Source organism: Silurus meridionalis, chromosome 3 (genome assembly GCF_014805685.1).
Source record: "Silurus meridionalis isolate SWU-2019-XX chromosome 3, ASM1480568v1, whole genome shotgun sequence".
Classification (NCBI taxonomy): Eukaryota; Metazoa; Chordata; class Actinopteri; order Siluriformes; family Siluridae; genus Silurus; species Silurus meridionalis.
This window is the reverse complement of record NC_060886.1, coordinates 21,988,241-22,008,107: the sequence shown is the minus strand read 5'-3', so window position 1 is coordinate 22,008,107 and position 19,867 is coordinate 21,988,241. Positions and strand designations below refer to the sequence as shown.

At 37.3% G+C, this 19,867-nt stretch overlaps 2 protein-coding genes across 2 annotated transcripts in view; both read left to right on the top strand.

The window, feature by feature from the left end:
• mnx2a (motor neuron and pancreas homeobox 2a) overlaps positions 1 to 1,077 on the top strand; it is a 4,021-nt gene extending 2,944 nt beyond the window's left edge. The window contains exon 3 of the mRNA XM_046845494.1: positions 77 to 1,077. Within this exon, the coding sequence (XP_046701450.1) occupies positions 77 to 424 (348 nt within the window). The 3' untranslated portion in view covers positions 425 to 1,077. The remainder of the gene's footprint in view (positions 1 to 76) is intronic.
• A 672-nt stretch (positions 1,078 to 1,749) lies between these two features.
• On the top strand, positions 1,750 to 19,092 carry cfap65 (cilia and flagella associated protein 65). Its single transcript, XM_046839242.1, has 33 exons — positions 1,750 to 1,978; positions 3,880 to 3,956; positions 4,672 to 4,847; positions 5,207 to 5,309; positions 5,499 to 5,665; positions 5,853 to 6,052; positions 6,471 to 6,595; positions 6,748 to 6,970; positions 7,120 to 7,388; positions 8,651 to 8,848; positions 8,984 to 9,370; positions 9,485 to 9,622; positions 9,910 to 10,149; positions 10,238 to 10,462; positions 10,546 to 10,692; positions 11,664 to 11,829; positions 11,959 to 12,087; positions 12,570 to 12,783; positions 12,899 to 13,027; positions 13,528 to 13,704; positions 13,800 to 13,866; positions 13,989 to 14,099; positions 14,687 to 14,878; positions 15,153 to 15,302; positions 15,514 to 15,657; positions 16,393 to 16,509; positions 16,685 to 16,822; positions 16,928 to 16,978; positions 17,075 to 17,256; positions 17,400 to 17,525; positions 17,611 to 17,892; positions 18,593 to 18,727; positions 18,868 to 19,092. The coding sequence occupies exons 2-33, from the start codon at positions 3,891 to 3,893 to the stop codon at positions 18,905 to 18,907; spliced, it is 5,214 nt and encodes a 1,737-aa protein (XP_046695198.1). The 5' UTR covers positions 1,750 to 1,978; positions 3,880 to 3,890; the 3' UTR covers positions 18,908 to 19,092.
• Positions 19,093 to 19,867: the final 775 nt, after the last annotated feature.

Here is a 19,867-nt window from a genome sequence, read left to right as displayed (position 1 = left end):
ATACTGGGTACTTTTTTAAATCAGTGGTAGTGAGACCCTCAACATGACTGAAGTTGTCACATTAAATCACGCATAGGTGAAAATCTGGTTCCAAAACCGCCGGATGAAATGGAAGCGCAGCCGCAAAGCCAAAGAACAGGCAGCACAGCTGGAGGCTGATGGCACCCAGCAGGCCAAACGTTCCAGCAAACCTGGAGACCCTCGCCGATGCATCACACAGGACGATGATGAGGAACTGGAAGCGGAGGAGGAAGAGGATGAAGATGAAGGCTTCGGCGGTACTCTAAACAGAAGCGTGGGCCTGCCGCATTCCTCAGACTTTCTCCAGCACAGCTCTGAGTTGAGCTACAGCTCTCACAGCTCTTACTCAGATGATGACCTGGAAGAGATTGGTGCAGACAGGAAGATTGGAGTAGGGCTATGAAGATGCAGTGTAATTATGAATTATTTACCCACTGTGTAGTCCAACAGCTTGCGGCATCTATAGCCTCCATCAGAGACTTTGTAACTGCAAAGACTGAAGCCATGCACCAAAACCCCCATCTCTTATTTATCTATGTGGCAGCATTTAACTTATAAACTGCTGTCTTGTCAACAATTAGGAATGTTTCTCTGTAAAAGAAAATGTCTTTGTCCTCTGTGTTTGGGTGAGTATTTTGGAATTTGCGACCTGTGTTTGAATAGTAGAACCCACATTTCTACTGCATGCAATCCAAATGCTTACTTTTGTACATCAATCTGTACATACACATGAACAAAAACAGGCGCAGCTCCGATACACTGTACACTGTGCTCAGTGCGAATGGAGGGTTCCTGTGTGATGCAAAGCATTTTTTTCTCAGAATTTATTGACTGAATAACACAGACAAACGTGTAAATCCTCGACAAATATGGAGAAATAGGTGCAAAATGGAGCAATGTGTTATTTAGTCATTAGTCTTTGTCATGTTTGTTATTGGTGGTGTTGTCCTTAATGGTATTTATGTATTATAGATTATATCTAATTTATTCATGGGAAAAGAAAATGTACACGGTAATAATTCACAGTAAACAAAAAATGTCTCTGTTAAATTAAAAGCAAAAAAAATAAAATAATAAAATGTCTAAAATTAGACTATTTTTCACATTGTGTAAATAATTTATGATTTTTTAAATTATTATTATTATTTTTCTTTTCGAAAAACATTCTGTGTGCATCTGTGCCGATCTGTACTGAGGTGTAAATGTGTGTTTGGCACCAGGAGCACAGCTTTGATGATTCAATGCTGTAAATGATCAGCAGAAGGCAAAGATATTTGTTCCTCTTTCCACAGGCCGTCCCTTTTCTCCTGTTTAACCTCCACCTGACAAAGATGGTGATTAAAGCGCTGGAGAATCTGCACTGCATTATGAGCAATCTGCTCGTTATTTATGGCCATGCCTTTCAAATATGAGTTACTCAGGCAGGTTTACTGATGGACAAATAATTAAGTTAATGAAGAGGAAGTAAAATAATCAGCTCCTTGTGCTGATGTCACAGTCCAATTTAATTTGTGGAAAACAAATGCTCCTGGAACAAAAGAGGAACTATATGTGTGTGTGTGTGTGTGTGTGTGTGTGTGTGTGTGTGTGTGTGGGGGGTTTATGTGAGAGAGAGACTGTTGCATAAACATGAGCTCAGGCTGAAATGCAGCAGTCTGTCTTCTTGAAAATGAAAGCCGTTTTGTATTTATAAGATTAAATGCATTTCATTGGAGGAGGAAACAGAAAGTTAGGCAACAAAGCAATTCCCTTTGCCGATTTGATCATTCTCATCGCCTTTTAGTCGAATGAATAAACGCTCAAATTTGAATCGCGTTCTAAGTAGAATTGTCCCTCGTCGCGTTCCGTCGTTGCTATGGAGTGAGTAAACAATATTGTGTTGGTCACGTGTCAAACACACTAGGCGAAGCTGTAACACTGCAGCTTATTTACCGTACAAATAAAACAGGGGAATGAGGTAAGATATAAAAAAAACAAAACAAGATGTATTGCAATTTATCGCTATGTTTGTGAAAGAGTTTGTGTTAGTGGTTGTTAGAGAGAAATGAGGCGTAGCTTATTACCAACTAATAACAAGTTCACTATAGAACACTTGCTGTAAACTTATAAAGACAATGAGCACAAATCTTCATAATCACACTCCTAAATCTAATAGAACATCTTTCCAAAAGATTGGAGTTTATAATTGAAACTAAATGTGGAACGGGATGTTTAAAAAGCATGGTCAGGTGTTTGCAAACTTTTGTCCGTATAGCAAACTGCAAACTCGCCCTTGGCTTTTTTTTTTCAGGATGTATAATATGTGGCCTACCAGTCCACCCGTTTTTGATTTTCCCCTGCATCAGATTGTGGCAACAGACTGTATTAACTCGATTAGCTAAAATGTGAAAGTTTGTTTTCTCTCACTACTCTTGCAAAGTAATTTACAAAATAAATGATTTGCTCCAGACACAAAGCACAGCGAGAAGGTGCACGTTTATAAACACAAAAACAAACAAAAAAACCCCCATGGAAAATCATTTAAATATTAAAAGGGTTTTTATAATAGATAGATAGATAGATAGCTAGATAGATAGATAGATAGATAGATAGATAGATAGATAGATAGTAGCATTGTTCTAATTGACAAGTGCAAATGAAAATGGAATGAAAATGTAGAATATGTGCAAGACACATACAAGGTACCATATATGTTGAAAATGATAAAACATATAAATAAATATGTATATATAATTGTTCTGCACAGGGTTTTCGTTTCGGTACACACAAATGCAGTCCTTTTTATGTGGAAAACGTAGGTAAAATCTGAGTTTCCTCAGAATCCTATTAAGTGGTGGACCGCAAATTTGTTCAGTCTCTGTCTCGCACTTTCAGTGCATTTTTTATTATTATTATTATTAATAAACTTGAGAAACATACACACCAATGCCAGGGGTATAAAAAAGAAACTACACCTAGTGCAGGTGCATATATATATATATTCGTAATAATGCAGAGATTAAAGATAATATACAGTGTGCAGGAGAACTGCATGATGATTACTGGCAGTAAACTCGGTAAAGCAATAATGACATAAGTGTATTGAGGTGTTGTGTAGAGTTCTGCTGGGCCTGAATGTGTTGTTTCTAATGATGATTTGCTGCCAAGTATTATTAACTTATAGTTGTATTGTGCATTAGCTTGTCTAAGGATTTCCGGGCTCTGAAATACAGTGAACACATATAGCAAATGTGTTGTAATTGCTCTACTGTTCCACTGTTCAAGCTGACAGACTGCATTCTGAGCTCATATATTCGTTACCTAATTTCAAGTCCAATATACGATCATAGACGTTCTTATGGCTGGGTCTGGCCCCCTTTGTGAAATGTTTGGACGCCACTGAGATATAGTTAGCAATTATAGTGATATATTGTAAATAAGCCTGGTGAAATCAAATTGCCATTGGATGTAGATGTAATTGGCCACTGAGTGTTTCAGTTTTCATTCTGCTACACTATGACACTGTTTCCTCACCAAAGGTTAAATGTATTTCATTTTGCAAAACAAACAATTGCGTTATGAGTGTGTGCATTTAATTTATTGTCTTTTTATATAATTTAGTTTTTTATAGTACCCATCCATGTAAAAAATATTCAGATCTGTTTAAATGTTTCTCCTTTTATTGCATTCAAACTATTTTTTTAATCAATATTATTAAATCATAAACAGCTTAATGTCACTGTTCAGAAATAATGAAATTTCTATATTTACTCGGATACTGTATGTCTATAAACATTTACTCTGTTTAGATTTGTAAGAGAGACCCATGGATCTTTATATATGTATATGATACATGTTTTGTTTTTTTTTATCAATAAGAACGTGTTGAAATGTTGGCTAATGTTTCAAGAAACTCTCTGAATCCTGGGATTCCATGGGAAAACAGACAAGGCACGGTAAGAAGTTCACATTGTAGTTTGCTCGGATAAAACATTTATGTAAATATATAACCAGTTAACTACTGTAAAGTCTATTTAGTGTCAAGATAATGTCAGTTGGGATAATTTATATATCACAATGTTTAGTCTTGCTGAATAAACACAAAGTCCTACATCAGTTGGAGCAGTCTGTGTGGCACTGTAGCCTGTTGTATTTTATTTTATTTTTTTAAGAAACCCTGGAACAAATGGATGAATAAATGCTATATTTGCCTATATATATATAGTAAGTGAATTAAATGAGCCATTGTTCAGGTTATAGAATTATGGGATCGGCATTTATTCTAAAATGGTTCATGTTAAAATTAGAAAACTTAAAAGATTTTTGGCGCTTATAGAATAGTTAGAAATAGTAACAACATGCTTCAGAGTATTGTTTATGATATTTATTAGTAAATGTGTCCTGATGGTGATCACCATATATTTAAATTAATGCTCAGCCAGGATACAGTTTTGTCATATCTTTGCATAATTTTATTTTGGATATACTGCTCTCTAGTGACCGTAGTGATAATGCGTTGCCTAAATATCTACGGAACAGACAGGGTGTGACCTAATTTGAGATGATTAGGTTGATATGTAGATTATTTAATATCCATACTGTTTTCAGTTCTATTATTACTCAACTGTAATGGCACATTCATGTTAACTTTGGAGTTGGTTGATGTTGCAGGTGTCTAGTCAGCGACGATCCAGGGCTTCTCTGAAAAAAGAATCCAGACGCAGCTGTTTCTTAGGAGTGGAGACCTTGGCTGAGCTAGTCTGGGAGGGCTGGAAGCTCGGGAAAGAATATACAAAGTCACTAATTCTGAAAAATGTAAATGATAAGCTTCTGAAACTCAGTTTCAGGTAAGATTTTGGGTAACACAGAGGACACAGTTCCTGTAGTCAGAATCAGTCAGAATAAGGTTTATTTTCCAAGAGTGTTAACACACGAGTAATCTGGTTCCAGCTGTTGGTGATTCTCAAAAGTACAGACATAAATAATACTATTCATTTAGCTTAGTCTATACGAGACAATACAGTCAATACACGAGAATACAGAAAATACAGATCTTTATTAGTTGATTTCAAATGTTTAGCATGTAAATAAGTGTAAATTGTCACTAGTACACAGAAATTTTCCAGTGAACCATCATATTGCTATTATATCACATTTATGTTTTGTATTTATTTTTAATCTTTACATTTTTCTTGTTTATTTTTAGACCTCCTATGTCCAAAGTCTTCACAACACTGTTTCCTCAGACCATATGTATTAGTCCCGGGACATCTTTTTCTCTACCAATCACTTTTCACCCCCGTCAGGAAGTACTGCATCCAAACTAATTATATTCTGTTTGCTTCTTATGTTTTGTATTAAAGATTCCTTGTACTTTTATTCTAAAAAAATAAGGATTTATTGCATAGCTTGCATATATATTCTTGTACCCTATTCATTTGTACAGAAATTTAGTAGTTTTGTTTATTAATACATTTTTTTTTGCATTCTCTCTGCAGTGTGAACATGGGGACAGTATTGAGTTCCAGTGTAAGGAGGGGACATTTGTAGTGAAACTGCGTGCAGTGATGCTACATCATGCATTGGAGCTTCCTGATTCAGTGCAGCTTCCGTTGTGTGCCGTCCAGCACAGCACAAACACCAGTTTCTTCATTTGCAACATCAGGTACGGAGAAACATTTCTTGCCATGTCATGTCATCACCATCAGGTGAGCTTCGGTGATATATGATATGGGAGAAATTAAGTTCTTAATCTCTAAACATTGAAAAGAAAAAAAAAAAAGCATTTCACTAATAAAAATAAAAATAAATAAAAAAACATGAATTAATGTGACATGATTGTTGTCTGTTAGTAAGCTGCAAACCAGCTTCCAGTGGACAGTGGACCCACCATTTGTGCTCTCTCCACTGAGCGGGGTTCTGAAGCCAGGAGAACAGTGCAAGATCTATGTAACTTTTAAACCACAGCAAGCGCTGGTGAACCAGAGAGAAGCCATTTGCAGATTCGGGAAGGAAGGGGAGAACAGCCGCACGGTGCTACTGAAAGGATTGTGTGAGTTTAGCAAATACAGCATTTATTTGGTTAATGGTTTTACTTTAAAACAGCCTACAGTTTAAAGAGAAGAGAAGTGTTTGGTTCAGGGACATAACAGTGGCAGTTTGGTGGTAAAGGGTTTGAACTCACAATCCACCGCTGCCTAATTCTGTTTATGGCTAAATTGTTCAAGAATTTAAACCCCAGGTGTACAGATGTATGCACTTAATACTACACCAAGTAATGAATTAAAAATAGAATGTAAACCCTACTTTTGTAACCCGTTAAACTTTTAGTTCGCAGTTCCAGACTTCCGTTCCTCAATTTTATATTGACATCGTTCCTATTATTTAATGAAGTAATTCATTTAATGAATAACGTGGTACAATTAAGGCAAATATACAAATAATAAGTTGGTTCTTTTTCATTCTTTTAGCCAAGTACCCTTACCTACAGATCAGTTCCCTTTGCCAGGAGGAAGGAGCTAGACTGCTTGAATTTGGCAGTGTAGCAGTTGGAAGCTGTTTGGAAAAACATTTTGAGATCTACAATCCGTCCTCAGTGAGTCACTTTGCTCTTACAGGCAAAAGTCTCTATATAATCATACGGAATGCTTTTACTACTTATACCCTTAATTGTTTCCTTGTTATTGTTCAAAAATGTTTTCTCCAGGTGATTGTAGCAGTTTCACTAGACCTTTATATCTCTTTTAGGTGTTGACTTCTTTCTCTTTGACTTGTGTGAAAAAGCCGGCTCTTATGGAATCTGTATTCGAGTGTGATGTGCAGGAAGGGCAGGTGGCTCCATGCACCGTACTGACAGTACCTGTTCGTTTCACTCCACTCACTGTGGACAGCACTAGTGTAGATTACTTCCAGCTCAGCTGCCCTGGTGGAATCAGCACAGATATTCTGAAAGTCACTGGCTCATGTATAGGTGAGATATATCACTAAAACTCTCAATTTAAACCTTCTGTATCTGTGTGTACTGTGTTTCGCTTTATAAGTGCAACATATTGTATTTTTATGAGACATTAGATGGAAAGCAATGAATGACTTCAGACTGTATCTCCTTAATCCCTACAGGTCCAGCAGTTTCTTTAAGTTCCTCGGTGGTGGATTTTGGCTGTGTGAAAGAAGGAGAAGAAGCCATGCGTATCATTCATATCACAAACTCCTCTAATATCCAGGCTCATTACCAGTTTGACATAGATCCTGGCAATCATAGTGTGTTTACACTTGACCAGCCAGTTGGCATTCTGCCAGCCAAGGGCAAGCTTACACTGTGTTTAATGTTCCGCCCCTATCATCCCATTGCCTATCACAAGAGAGCAGCGTGCCTTATACTACACAAGGTACGTCAGTATGGCAGGGTCACTACAGCTATAGTACATAATAGCTTCAGATTTAGACTAGGATTCATTGTAGGACCAAAAATAATATGTTTATAAAAAAATAATACCCTTTATATTTTACTTGTCATGTCTCCGTGAAGTTACAGATTTTTCAGTTGATATTGATGCCATTATTGTTAAAACTTTAATTGAATATTTTTTGACAGCACACTGTAGGGGTGTAATGGGACACAAAATTAACGTTTCGGTACGTACCTCAGTTTTTAAGTCACAGTTCGATACAATTTCGGTACGTTTTGGGGAAAGAAATGCAAAACATAAAATTGCTTGTCGTTTTTTATTAACGCAATTTATTATTATTAACATTTGTGAACATCAACAGTTTACATTTTTAATACAATTATAAATAAAAAGCCTGATTGGATAAATAATATATAAAATGATATTTTATCAAATAAATCAAATAAATGCAATACCCTTTATTATTTTATAGATAAAATTGAGCACTTGATTAAATTGGCACAAATATAATCGATTAAATAAAATAAAAAAAATGTATTTTTTGTATATTTGTTAGACTTTATTTGGGTAATACAGGTATAAGTGTGTGTGTGTGTGTGTGTGTGTGTGTGTGTGTGTGTTTTACATTTAATTTTACATTCTCTAAAGATATGTTCTACTGAACTCTTCTACGTATTTCAGCATACTTTAACAAATGTCTTTATTCCTTTTATCCTTCATTTATTTACTCCCTTTGTATACGAAATCTTTTAATTTTAAAAGAAAATTCTTGAAGCTGGGTACAAAAAGTGCGAGGCGTAGACAAAACAATCTTGCGGTCTGCCACTTAATATGGAACTCAGAATGGAACTTTGTTCCACACATAAAAAGGATTGCATTCTAAAAGCCCTGTACCGAAACTTTATGAATAAGTGTACCGTTATACCCCTAGTGTGCTGTGGTCGTAACAACAAACCCTAGGTCGTGATTTCATAGTATTTTGTACTATACACTATAATTCTTTCTTCTTTGGCATTTCTGCTTAAACCCAAAATACACTACATAAAATTACTTTTGGAAATTCCCCCACTGTGGGACGAATAAAGGTTTATCTTATCCTATCTTAAAATATTCATACTCAGCTCTTAAAGTCTTTACTTTAGTATGCCACACAATTAACACTTAAATGCCTTTAGAACATCTTAGCAAATATAAGTCATAAATACAATTTTTTTACTATCACTTTGTTTTTTTTTTTAAAGGAGCCTCTTTTGTTGGACTTGATTGGCACCTGTCACTCAGAACAGCTTAAACCAGACATCATACAACCCAGACACCTGCATGTGTACAGACAAAACCTGCTCCGTGGCCTAACCTTCTACCCTCCTGATATTCTGAGTGCTATGCTAGCTGAACATAAACTGCAACTGGATGAAAATGGAGCATTAAGTCTTCAAAAAGTCAGTGTAATTGCTAAATTGTGTTTGCAAGTATATACATTTTCAAATCTAATCAAAAGTTAACATCCAATTACTATAAGAAAAAAACAGGGAGCACAAGTTATATAATATGAATGCACATGTTTTGCCTGTTAGGACTCCTCAGACGAAATAGTTTTGTCCAGGCATTTTTCCCAGAGGAGTATAATGGAAGAATATTTCCACATGAACTCAGCTGATAAGGCAGGAGAACATCCTGATGAAAGTGGAGATCCTGAATGTTTTCCCAAGCCCCATGTCACAGTGGAACCCTCTGAGCTGCTTTTTAACTCAGGGCCATCATCACAAACAGTCACCATCACTAATCACACCAAAGGCAAACTCAGAGTTCTGTGGACGCCTGCTGCTGACTCTCCCTTCTCTATTTCTCCTCTCACCGGTGACCTAAATCCTTTAAAGTCCACTGTCTTCATAGTAACATATGCACCCAAACAGCACAATGTCTTCCATGCAGCACAGCTTGAGTGTTTTGCCCTCTACAAGGTAAGATAGTGATACAATAATAAAATGCTTTGTTTTATCTGCTTTAAGAAACAGTTGATTAGCTTTTTTGTAAGAACCATGTATACTGTATGTGTAATTAAATGGATCTGGCAGATTTTGCAGGATTATCTGCAAACAGAGGACCGAACTCTGTGCCCTCCCTGGTGTCTCACAGTTAGAGTGACCGCTCACTATTTTCAGCCTGGAAATGAGCACTTCACCCCTTTGTTCTGTCTGCAGCCAACTCAAGTGGTGAGTCTCCTGCATTGAAGAGGTCAAAAGCCAGATGATTCTTAATAAAGCAACATTTCATATAATCTTAAGGGTGCAATAGAATTTAGATCATTTTCTTGTTTTTCTTCATCCTCTTCTTAATATTACTATAATTGTTGAAGAAATCAATAGCATTTATAAGGTGTGTTGGCAGCATACAACATCTGATCAAGGGAACATTGTGAGAAAAATGACTTGTAATAACGAAATGTAATATTCTCACACATATTACTCTGTTTTTCCTGTGTGTTCATTGTATTCTCCAGATTTTTCCAGCTTTGAGTCAGGTTTCCTACAGAAGCATTCTTCTGCAGAACAAAGGAGATCTTCCTCTTACCTTTAATCTGTTGTCAAATGGCTGTCCTGATGTATCTGTGCTGCCTCCTAGTGGCTTTGTACCACCAGGCAGCCACCAGATACTCATTGTTCGGGCTACTCCTGCTGAAGAAAACCCTACCAGTTTACCGCTTACCCTGCAGCTCAATGCCAGCCCCAAACACACACAGGTATTTCCAAAAGTGCCACTTACCATTCACAATAAGAGATTTGGATCCTGAAGCATGGATGGTTCACATGGTTTTTCTCTGTGTTTAGGTGTTGAGCATAGTGTGTGTGGCAGAGAGGCCACGCATTACTTTAGAAGGTGATGGGAGCTTGTTTTTCAGGCCCACAGCAGTGGGCTCTTGCTCCAAGACAACTTTAAGCATCAAGAACTTTAGCAGAGTAGCATTACATTTTCACTGGAGGGTCTGTGGCTCAGATCACAGAGTTCTCTCTGTACAACCAGACTCAGGAGTACTGCAGCCCAATGAATCTCAGGTTAGTGATTGTGTAACATCACTATATAACATATAACAGTGTGATCGTTTTATAAATTGATCACTGGTTTTGTTGCTGTTCAGGTTCTGACATGGTCCTTCACCCCAATTGAAGAGATGACCTACAATATGAAGCCGAATCTAATATTTTGGCCCATTCAGAAACCAGAGAGTAAAAGGTCCAGGCTTTCTATTGAAGTTGTGGGATTGTCTGCCAAAGGCTCCATACAGGTGTGTATAAGCACACATATGGATTAATATAGAAATATCTTGTATATGCCATAAGCAATGAAGTTAAAATTAACAATTAAATAAATGTTTTTTGTGTATGTGTGCATGCAAAAGTCTTTCAAAAACTTAAACAAACCCATAGTTTCAAAGATAAAAAAAATGTGACCAAATATGATCTCAGTGGTTTCTTGAATTCAGACTTTTGTTAGCTTAGAAGCAGAGGGCGCAAATGTAGTTTACTCAGACATACAGTACATAAAGGTATATATTTACTAGGGCTGTCAATCGATACAAATATTTAATTGTGATTAATCAAATGTTTGTCATGTTAATTTGTAATAATTGGCAACTTGAATGCACATTTTATCTGTTCTAAATGAACTCTTTTCAAGTTTGTAATACTCTAATCAACATGGGCATGGTCAAAAATGCTTTATTCGAATGTATGTTTATTATTAGTGACAAAGTATTCTTGTAAATGTTTTAAAGTAATTATTGTGTTTCAAATTATGTAAATCATCAGGACACCAAACGGAACTTTTGCTGTTTCCACACGGACGGTTTTAATTGCCGGTTGTGTGTATCCTGGCTGATTTTAGTGCGCGTTTTGAGATTTGGCGCATCAGTAAAACAAATGTTTAGTTATTAAAACAAATTTTCTGTGGATTTTTAATTTTAATTTTTTTTTAAATCTGAGTAAGGAAAGGATGTGAAAAAATGTGTGTTGCATTGAAGGTTTTAATTTCACCTCTTATATTCATGAAATTAGCGCAATTGAAATGAATTCGCGTTAGCACGTTATTAACGCATTAATTAAATATTGGAAAGAAAACTCTTCAAAACCATAACATACCAGCTGAAACTGAGGTTTGAGGCTGTTTTTCAGCTACTGATTGATGGCATTAAGTATATTCTACCAGGAAATTTTACCAGACCATGCTTTTGTGTATACGATCTCCTTCTAATTTCAGACTGGAATCTCTTTTCTGGATCTGGGTGAAGTGTTGGTTGGAGGTTGCAAGTCATTTGAGTTTCCTCTGCTGAACACCAGTCCCTGTGCTGTTAGCTTTTCTCTGACTGTACTACAGAGCTGTACTGCTCAAGGCATTCCTGAGGAGTCACTCGAAGGCCCCCATGGTAAAAGACCGCTGAAATGTTGAGAGCTCTTGTTGCAAGAAAAATGCCTCTATCAATGCAAATATTTTAGCAGTCATATATATTATGTTCAACATGCTGCTTATATTAACTTGTCTTCCCTTTTTGCAGTTCTGGACATGGAAACTATGAAAGGCACCATTCCTTCTTACTGCCGGCTGCTTGTTCACTCCACAGTGAGACCCACTCGCAGGACCCGGTACCGCTGGACCATCTGCTATCAAATCCTCAATACCTCTGGTACCAAATTCGCCAGATAAATAAACCTTTTGTAGTTTTAAACTTGAATTAAATCCATAATAGATTTTTCTGCAGTTAAATAATCATTTATGATTGATGCCATTTCCATAGTTGCCTTTCAAATCAGTGCATCAGTGCAAATGTTCTAAACACTAGATCTCTAATACGTAATAACATACAGTGCCATGTACTGTACACGTCGTTTATAACACTGTGCATACATCCCGGCATTCATTTGAATGATATTTGATATGGAATAAAGTGTATATAAAGTGTACAATTCATAGATATCTTGCTTAATAAGCTTAGTGTTTTTATCTCCACCTCTATTTATTCTGGTCAGCATTTTCTATAGTAATACACACATACATTTTTTTTTTTTAAATCACTTTCCATTTTGTGAAATACTTTTACAGATAAAAAACTTATTTTACCTCCCTTTTCCTCTCTGTGATCTTTAATGGTCTTTATGGTTCTCTCAGGCTTGGTAGTGGGGGAGTCCAGCTCTCTGTGTCAAATTGAAGCAGAAGGCGTTTATCCCACGCTGAAGGTAACGGATGCCCGTAGCAGTGGCAGCGTGGAGGGTTTAAGTAAGCTGTATCTGTGGAAGCTCTTCTGTCTGGACGCACTTAATACTTACCTGCTCAGTGAGCCAGGTCCACCTGAGCTTACCTACAAAGTACCCACTAGACACAGGTAATATGTCCTGTTTTTATTTCAGGAATACCTCAGGGGAGTACAGAGGTTCAAATCAAATCCATGTAAAATCATGTGTTTTACTGTACCTAAATGTTCTTGATGATTCCTGCAGCTTTCGCCGATGTCCCCCCGTTTTAACCTCAGCCATAGTGGATTTTAACTTCGGTGCTGCTCCTCTGGGTTCAGACCCCTCCAATGTCCTGCTTATGTTTGAGAACACTGGGAATATCCTTGCAGAGTGGTAAGTAGTTAGCAATCACTACCTAGCATTTATCTAGTAAGATTTTGTTTGAGTAAGTGATCAATTATTTTGCAATGACTGAAGACCACTAGATTGGGCAGGTGAATATATTAGTTCAAGAAGTTTCACTGTTGACTGGACAGAATGATTGTCATTCATTATCACTGCACTGTTGAATTTCTCCATTCTGATTGATCAGGAGTTCTTGATTCATTTTCTGGTTTCTTTAGCTAATAGTAGGATCATGGATGTTTAAATTGTACATGTAATATGGCAACCTTGGTATATAATCAAAGTTTAATGATAGTTATAATTTCTATTTAACTAATATTATGTTAGATACTAAACATAGCTTTTATCTAGAGGATTATTTCTGTTCTCCTTGAATTTTTCATATCTATTTGATTTAAAATGGAGATAGCTTGACTCCTTTTTGGAGAACTTAAAAAGAAAAAAAAATATTTATATAAAATTTACTATTTATAAAATCTCTCTGATAGGTCATTTCTGTTCCCGGAGGATCAGCAGATTGAGCTGGAGTGCTGGGCTGAGAGTAAAGAGTTAAGCTCCACTGAGCTTCTTCAGATGAAGGTGCAGGATAACAGGATGTTTTCGGTCACCCCGTGCTCTGGTAAACTGCAACCTGGCCAGCGGATGGCAGTGCAGTTCATATACAGGTAAAACAATAACTGTGTTCCTCAACTTATTCATGTTTTTATATGGCTTTTACACGTGAGGTCCATGTACTGCACTATGCATTCGTCTTTTACAGACATGACTTCACTGGGACGTATCATATTCCTGTCCTGCTGAAGCTCTCTCACGGCAGAGAGATTCTGGTAAGACAGAGACATGGTATTGAATATGACCCGCAGCTTGTTTGCATACAGTCAGTAAACTTGGACTTGTATAAAGAAGTTAATCAAGTGTGTGTGGTTTGTTTTTTATTTTATCTCTGCAGTTGAATTTCATTGGTGTAACTGTAGAGAAGGACAGGCCCTACCTTCATTTCCCTTCCACTCGACATGTTTTTGCTCCTGTAGCTATTGGAGGGTTTCATCCCCCCAAACAGGTCTGGCTCATTTACTATAATGAAGTTTATTATGCAGAAAAATGTGCTGGTTAACAAGTCTATTTTTTTATTTTTTGTTTCAGATAATAGCATTTTTTTATTATGCATATCTGGTAATTCTACTTCATGTTCTTCCCCTAAAACATCTCCTACATTTGATAGTAGATGAAGGGAGTTAACCATTTCTGTAGTTTTTGTATTAAATGAGAGAGAAGAAATAAGTCATATTTATTATATGCAATGAAATGCTGTGTAGAAAAAAAATGGAATGATTCTAGACAAAACATATTAAAAAAAAAAACTCACACAGTGATAAAGTTAATATTTAATGCAACAATCCTTTTGCAATTTTGGGATATTTCTATATGAATTATTAAGGAGAAAATCCACCACAGCTCCTGCACTTTTTTTCAGGGTGTTTTTTTTTTACTGATTTAGTAAGACAGAAGTCATAAATAAAACATCTATAAGAAAAATTTTAATTATTATTTTGCCAGTTCTGTACATGATTATATGAAATATTTTCCAAAGTAGTATACTCAAAATTATAATTACATTTCCTTACAATTCTCTGTGTGTGTGTGTAGGTGTATGAGCTCTATAATGGAGGAGCTCAGCCACTGAGGTACCGTGTGGACACTTTGCCGCTGCAGGAACTAGAGGAGGAGAACTTTAATCATCCTGTCCTGCAGTGCCTGAACCCAGAGGGAGACGTGCAGCCTGGGTGCACCACCACTCTGGAGTGGATTTTCTCTCCTCTGGAGGCTAAAACATACAGTGTAGGTGACTTCAGTAATTCCTATACAAATACACACACACACACACACACACACACACACACACACACACACACACACACACACACACACACACACACACTGCCTGCCTGTTTGCCACTGTTGTGTGTTTATGCAGCTCAATGCCTGAAATTTAAATTCGCCTGATGTTTAGTGAAAGTAGTATTGAAACACCTTATACAGGTAGCAAGAAATTTCAGAACAAAGATAATGAATGCCATCTTTTAAAGTCCATATTTCATCCTTGTGTATTCAGGTAGACATTCCCATTTATGTGCTGGAGGGAGATAGTACGTTTGTGACCTTTGAAGGCTGTGGCTTTGACAAGAGAGACTCTGTGCCACTTCAACTTCACGATGGACTTATCACTGTTCCCAGCACCCAGAAAGTGCTGTTACCTGGCCAGGTAGGTGTTAAAGAAACATTCAGAATTATAAAATCAAGCAATAAATAGTCATTGCATATGTTGTTGTTTGTTATTTTCTTGTACAGTGGCGTGATTTTGAAAATGTCTCATATCTACATGTTTGTGTTTGGACTTTCCATTATGTTTATAGTTTTGAATATTTCATGGCTTTTAAAAAAAGCAATATTATTGTCCCTCTTTTTTTGTAAAGATGGTGCTTCTGTCAGAGGAAAGAGTGTCTTTTGGTGACATTCCAGTCTGCTCTCGGAGTACGCGTATCCTGTTTCTAACCAACGTCTCGCACACTGACCGTGTCTTCTACTTATGGAAGCCGAAAGAGCAAGATGGCAAGCAGGTGTGTGAAAAAGAGCACATAATTATTATATACAAGCACATAAGTATATTAGAGCATAGTGAACACAGTGAAATCAATAGGAAATTAATCAGTGGACAGGAAATCTTTTAAACAAATACATATTTGATTACGTTCCAGTTTCAGAACTGTTTTTTTTTTCTTTTAACTAGCTTCATGGGTCCTTGTTTAGGGAAATAATCTTCAATTTACACTACTCATTACACTACTACACAAAAATTCATTAATTATATGGATAATTATTAGGTTATTAACATTATCTCTATTGCATTGAAACTAACGGGCTAACTAAATAAAACCTGCTCCACCTTGCCAATGCCCCTATGCACAAAACAAGCTTTATAAATATATTGTTTGCATTGGTTGGAGTGTAAGATCTTAAGTAGCAAGCTATATAGCTCTGACCTCTACCCTATTAAAGACCCTTGTGATGAATTGGAACACTGACTGCACCCCAGGCCTCCTCACCCTAAACCAGTATCTCACTTTACTTAATCCTTTATGTCTAAATGAGCACAAATCTCTGCAAGCACACTTCAAATTCTAAGGGAACATCCTTCCAGAATAGTGGAGGTTATTATATGGCAAATGGAGACTAAATGTGAAATGGGATGTTTAAAAAATGCATGTGAATCTTAAGGTCAGGTGTCTACAAACCTTTGTCTATATAGTGTATATATTTAGTGTCAGAGAGTGCATTTATCTCTTTCTTTGTAGGTAGTGCAGATTCATCCAGTGAGCGGATCCTTGTCTGCAGGGGAGAGTGTTCTCTGCATTCTCACTATTTACACCTCGAACAGCCCCACATTCCACCAGCAGGATCTCATCTGTGAAGTGAGTTCACATCTCTCTCTCTCTCTCTCTCTCTCTCTCTCTCTCTCTCTCTCTCTCTCTCTCTCTCACACACACACATAAATGTAAATATATCAAACACTGCCAGCCCCAACCAACATCACTGCGATTTCTAATCAAAAATGCTAGTATAATATTTATTTCCTGTGTTTGCTAGATCACTTCAGAAGAAGCTTTGGCTAGTTACCGGAAAGACCTACAGCAGTTTGAGGAGGAGAAAGAGAGAGAAAAACACGAGTTCACCATAATGGAGAAAGATCTGATACATACAAACCCTCAGCATAAATGCACGCAGGTCCTGCTCCAACCCTCACTACATCAAATACAGTAACATACAGTACAGATGTGACCCCTCCTTATTGACAATGTTTTAAAATAAAATAGTCATGTTTTTATTCAGGGAGGAGCAGTAGCCCAACAGAAATGCTTCGCTGCAACACGAAAACGAAAGGTAAGCAGTATTTCTATGCTTCATGTGTCTCTTGTGTATTATTTACATTTTTATTAAAATATTGTAACTAATAATTTATATAATAATACATTATAGGCACTGCCACCTATCCGAAGTAGCAGTGATGCCAGGACAAAAGCTCAGGAGGAAATTGGGATGAAGCGGCCAGAGCCACCACGACCAAAACTGCTCCACCTGGGAGTGACAGCACGCTCCCATGCCCTGCTAGAGTACCAGGAACAATTCCCTTCTCAGTTCAGCAAGCATCACATCTACAAGTGTGTGCTGTTTACGTACAGCATGTATTCAGTGTAGTAAAATATAGCATTTTATTATGTTGAATCACATTAGTTAGTAATACTTATTGAGTGTACAACAAAAGAGTGGTACTGCATGTATGACTGTTCAAATGTCTCTTTAGATTTGTAACATCAAATCTTCCCCATTCTGACTCAATTGAGAGTAAGCTCTTTTCAACAAATATGCCTCCTCTCACCCACGGACCTGAAAGAGACATTCTCTTATACACCGTTACCTCTTTGCTCAGGTACAAACCACCTCATTCAATTTCTTATCTCCATAGATAATATTGTGCAAACAACATCTTTAACAAAGCACATTTTGCCTCACAGAAGTCTTTTAGATGACCCTGAGTTCCACCAGGAACTGCGGAACATCTCGACTGAACCAGCACCCTATTTCTCCCAACTTCACCCTTCTCCCCTTGCGCCGCCTTCATCTCCCACCGAGACACCATATGTACAAGACACAGTCTGTTTCACAGATTTGAGACCATCTACACATCACGTTGAGAGCTCAGATACTGTGATACAGTCTGAGTGTGATGGTGATCCACAACCGTGTCAGAAGCTGAACCCCAATCTCACGGAGCAGGTGCAGGAATCCATTCGCAGGTAAGTTGCGTTAAATACATACATTGTCTCGTTTTGACCGTATTCTGTCTGTGTTTGCAGTTTATATTAAATTGCTGCCTACCTACCACAGCTAATGGTATATCATGTATTGTGTAACATAACAAGCTTCACTAGGGATGTGATTATATTGTAAAATGAAATTAAAATACAAACCATTAGGTATTTGAGTTGTTATTTTACATTTTTAATTATTGAATATTGATAAAACAGCTTAATTCCTTAATTCTCTTATAACGCTATGGATTCATCTAGAACAATAGTGCATAACTATTTAAATAACACTGCACTACTGTGCTGGATGAATCAATAGCACTATAAAAGAAACACCACTCAGCACATTAATGTCTCAAGTGAGTCAGAAAACTGCAGTTTGTCTGCTACTTTGCTATTTATACATTGTTTTTATAGTGTTGCATACATGTAGCACCTCATTAAAGCAACTGCATGCTGTGAAACTAGAAACATTTGTCTTGCATTCAAGTACTTCTTTGACATACGTTCATACAATTGTTGTTTTTGGTCACCACATTCTAGTCAATTATATAGATTTTTCATTTTTCTTTAATAAATCCATTCATGCATGTTTGCAGCTACAAATGAAACTCATAGTCAGGTCCATAAATATTCAGACACTGGCAAAATTATTATTCTCTGGTTTATCCCCCTTTCTCTTCTGCAGGAGTACAGAGTTCGGTGATTTGATGGAAGAGATTCTGCTCAATACTCTGCAAAACCTAATGACAGAGGCTTTTCTGGGGGAGCTGGTTCTAACGGCCCGGCCACGCATCATTGCCCTGCCACCATCCTCAGCCAGGTCACACATCTTCTGTATTCTGTATATTCACTGTATGCTCTTTAACTCTGTTGCCTTTTACAGTCTTCCTAACAAATCACCATTTTTAATGCAATTCTCTGCTTCAAAGCTGACTTAAATATTACTCTGCTCCTACACAGAAAAAACTCCAGGAGACAATCCAGAGGCCATGCGCTGTAGGGGAGTGTAACGAATCATCAGCACACACTGGGAATCCATCCCTACATGCCCAGCATTACTCTGCTATCCCACCTCAGCACCTCAGATGTTCCCCATACAGTGTCAGGTTCCCTCCACTTACCATCACTGTATTTGTGTATTTTTTCCGGCATCATATTCTAAATAAATTTGAGGAGGAAAAAAAATGACGCGTTGTTTACTGAAACTGGTGCTATTACACACGCTCAGGCTTGACCAAAATCATGGCATGCATGTTAGCCTCAAGAATCACTCACTGCGTTTATTGCACTCATAAAAGCAGAGGACATTCTTTCTGGCCTAACAATTATAGCAGCAGTTGTGGTTGTTTCTCAAAAAAATTATGTGGCCAGCTATAAAATCTCAGTAATTCAATTAAACTAGACATGCAATATTTTTTCAGACACTATTGGTATAGCAGCAGTCACATGGAAAGAGACACTCATTATTAAGTTAAGGATTCTGCCACTGAAAGATAACTAGATTGAATGCGTGTTCAGATTAAAAAAAAATTTCTCAAGGGAATGTAGATGAAGATGTAGATGTTTTGCAATTATGAACAAAGATCTCTGTATAGTGCTGTAATTTCTTCAATGGAATGACTGCATTGCAGTGGAAATTCTTGGAACGCACAGTGATGAATAAGAAGAGCAGAATACTGTATTATAAAACTTTCTTTCGGCTTCTCCCATTAGGGGTCGCCACAGCGGACCATCCGCATGTTTTGATTTGCCACGTTTTTATGCTGGATGCCCATCCAAACGCAACCCTCCCCATTTATCCGGGCTTGGGACCGGCACCAAGGCTTGTGCAACCCTAATGGCTGGGGTTGGTTCTCTGACCGGGGATCGAACCCGGGCCGCAGCGGCGAGAGCACCGCATCCTAACCACTAGACCACCAGGGAACCAGAATACTGCATTATGGTCAGTTAAATTAATATA

Bases quoted from the DNA above. Each gene is read 5' to 3' on its own strand.
- cfap65 (XM_046839242.1), top strand. From the start codon at position 3,891: ATGTTGGCTAATGTTTCAAGAAACTCTCTGAATCCTGGGATTCCATGG. The intron at 3,957-4,671 runs GTAAGAAGTTCA...TTGATGTTGCAG, and splicing joins GGGAAAACAGACAAGGCACG to GTGTCTAGTCAGCGACGATC. The intron at 13,028-13,527 runs GTAAGTAGTTAG...TCTCTCTGATAG, and splicing joins GGGAATATCCTTGCAGAGTG to GTCATTTCTGTTCCCGGAGG.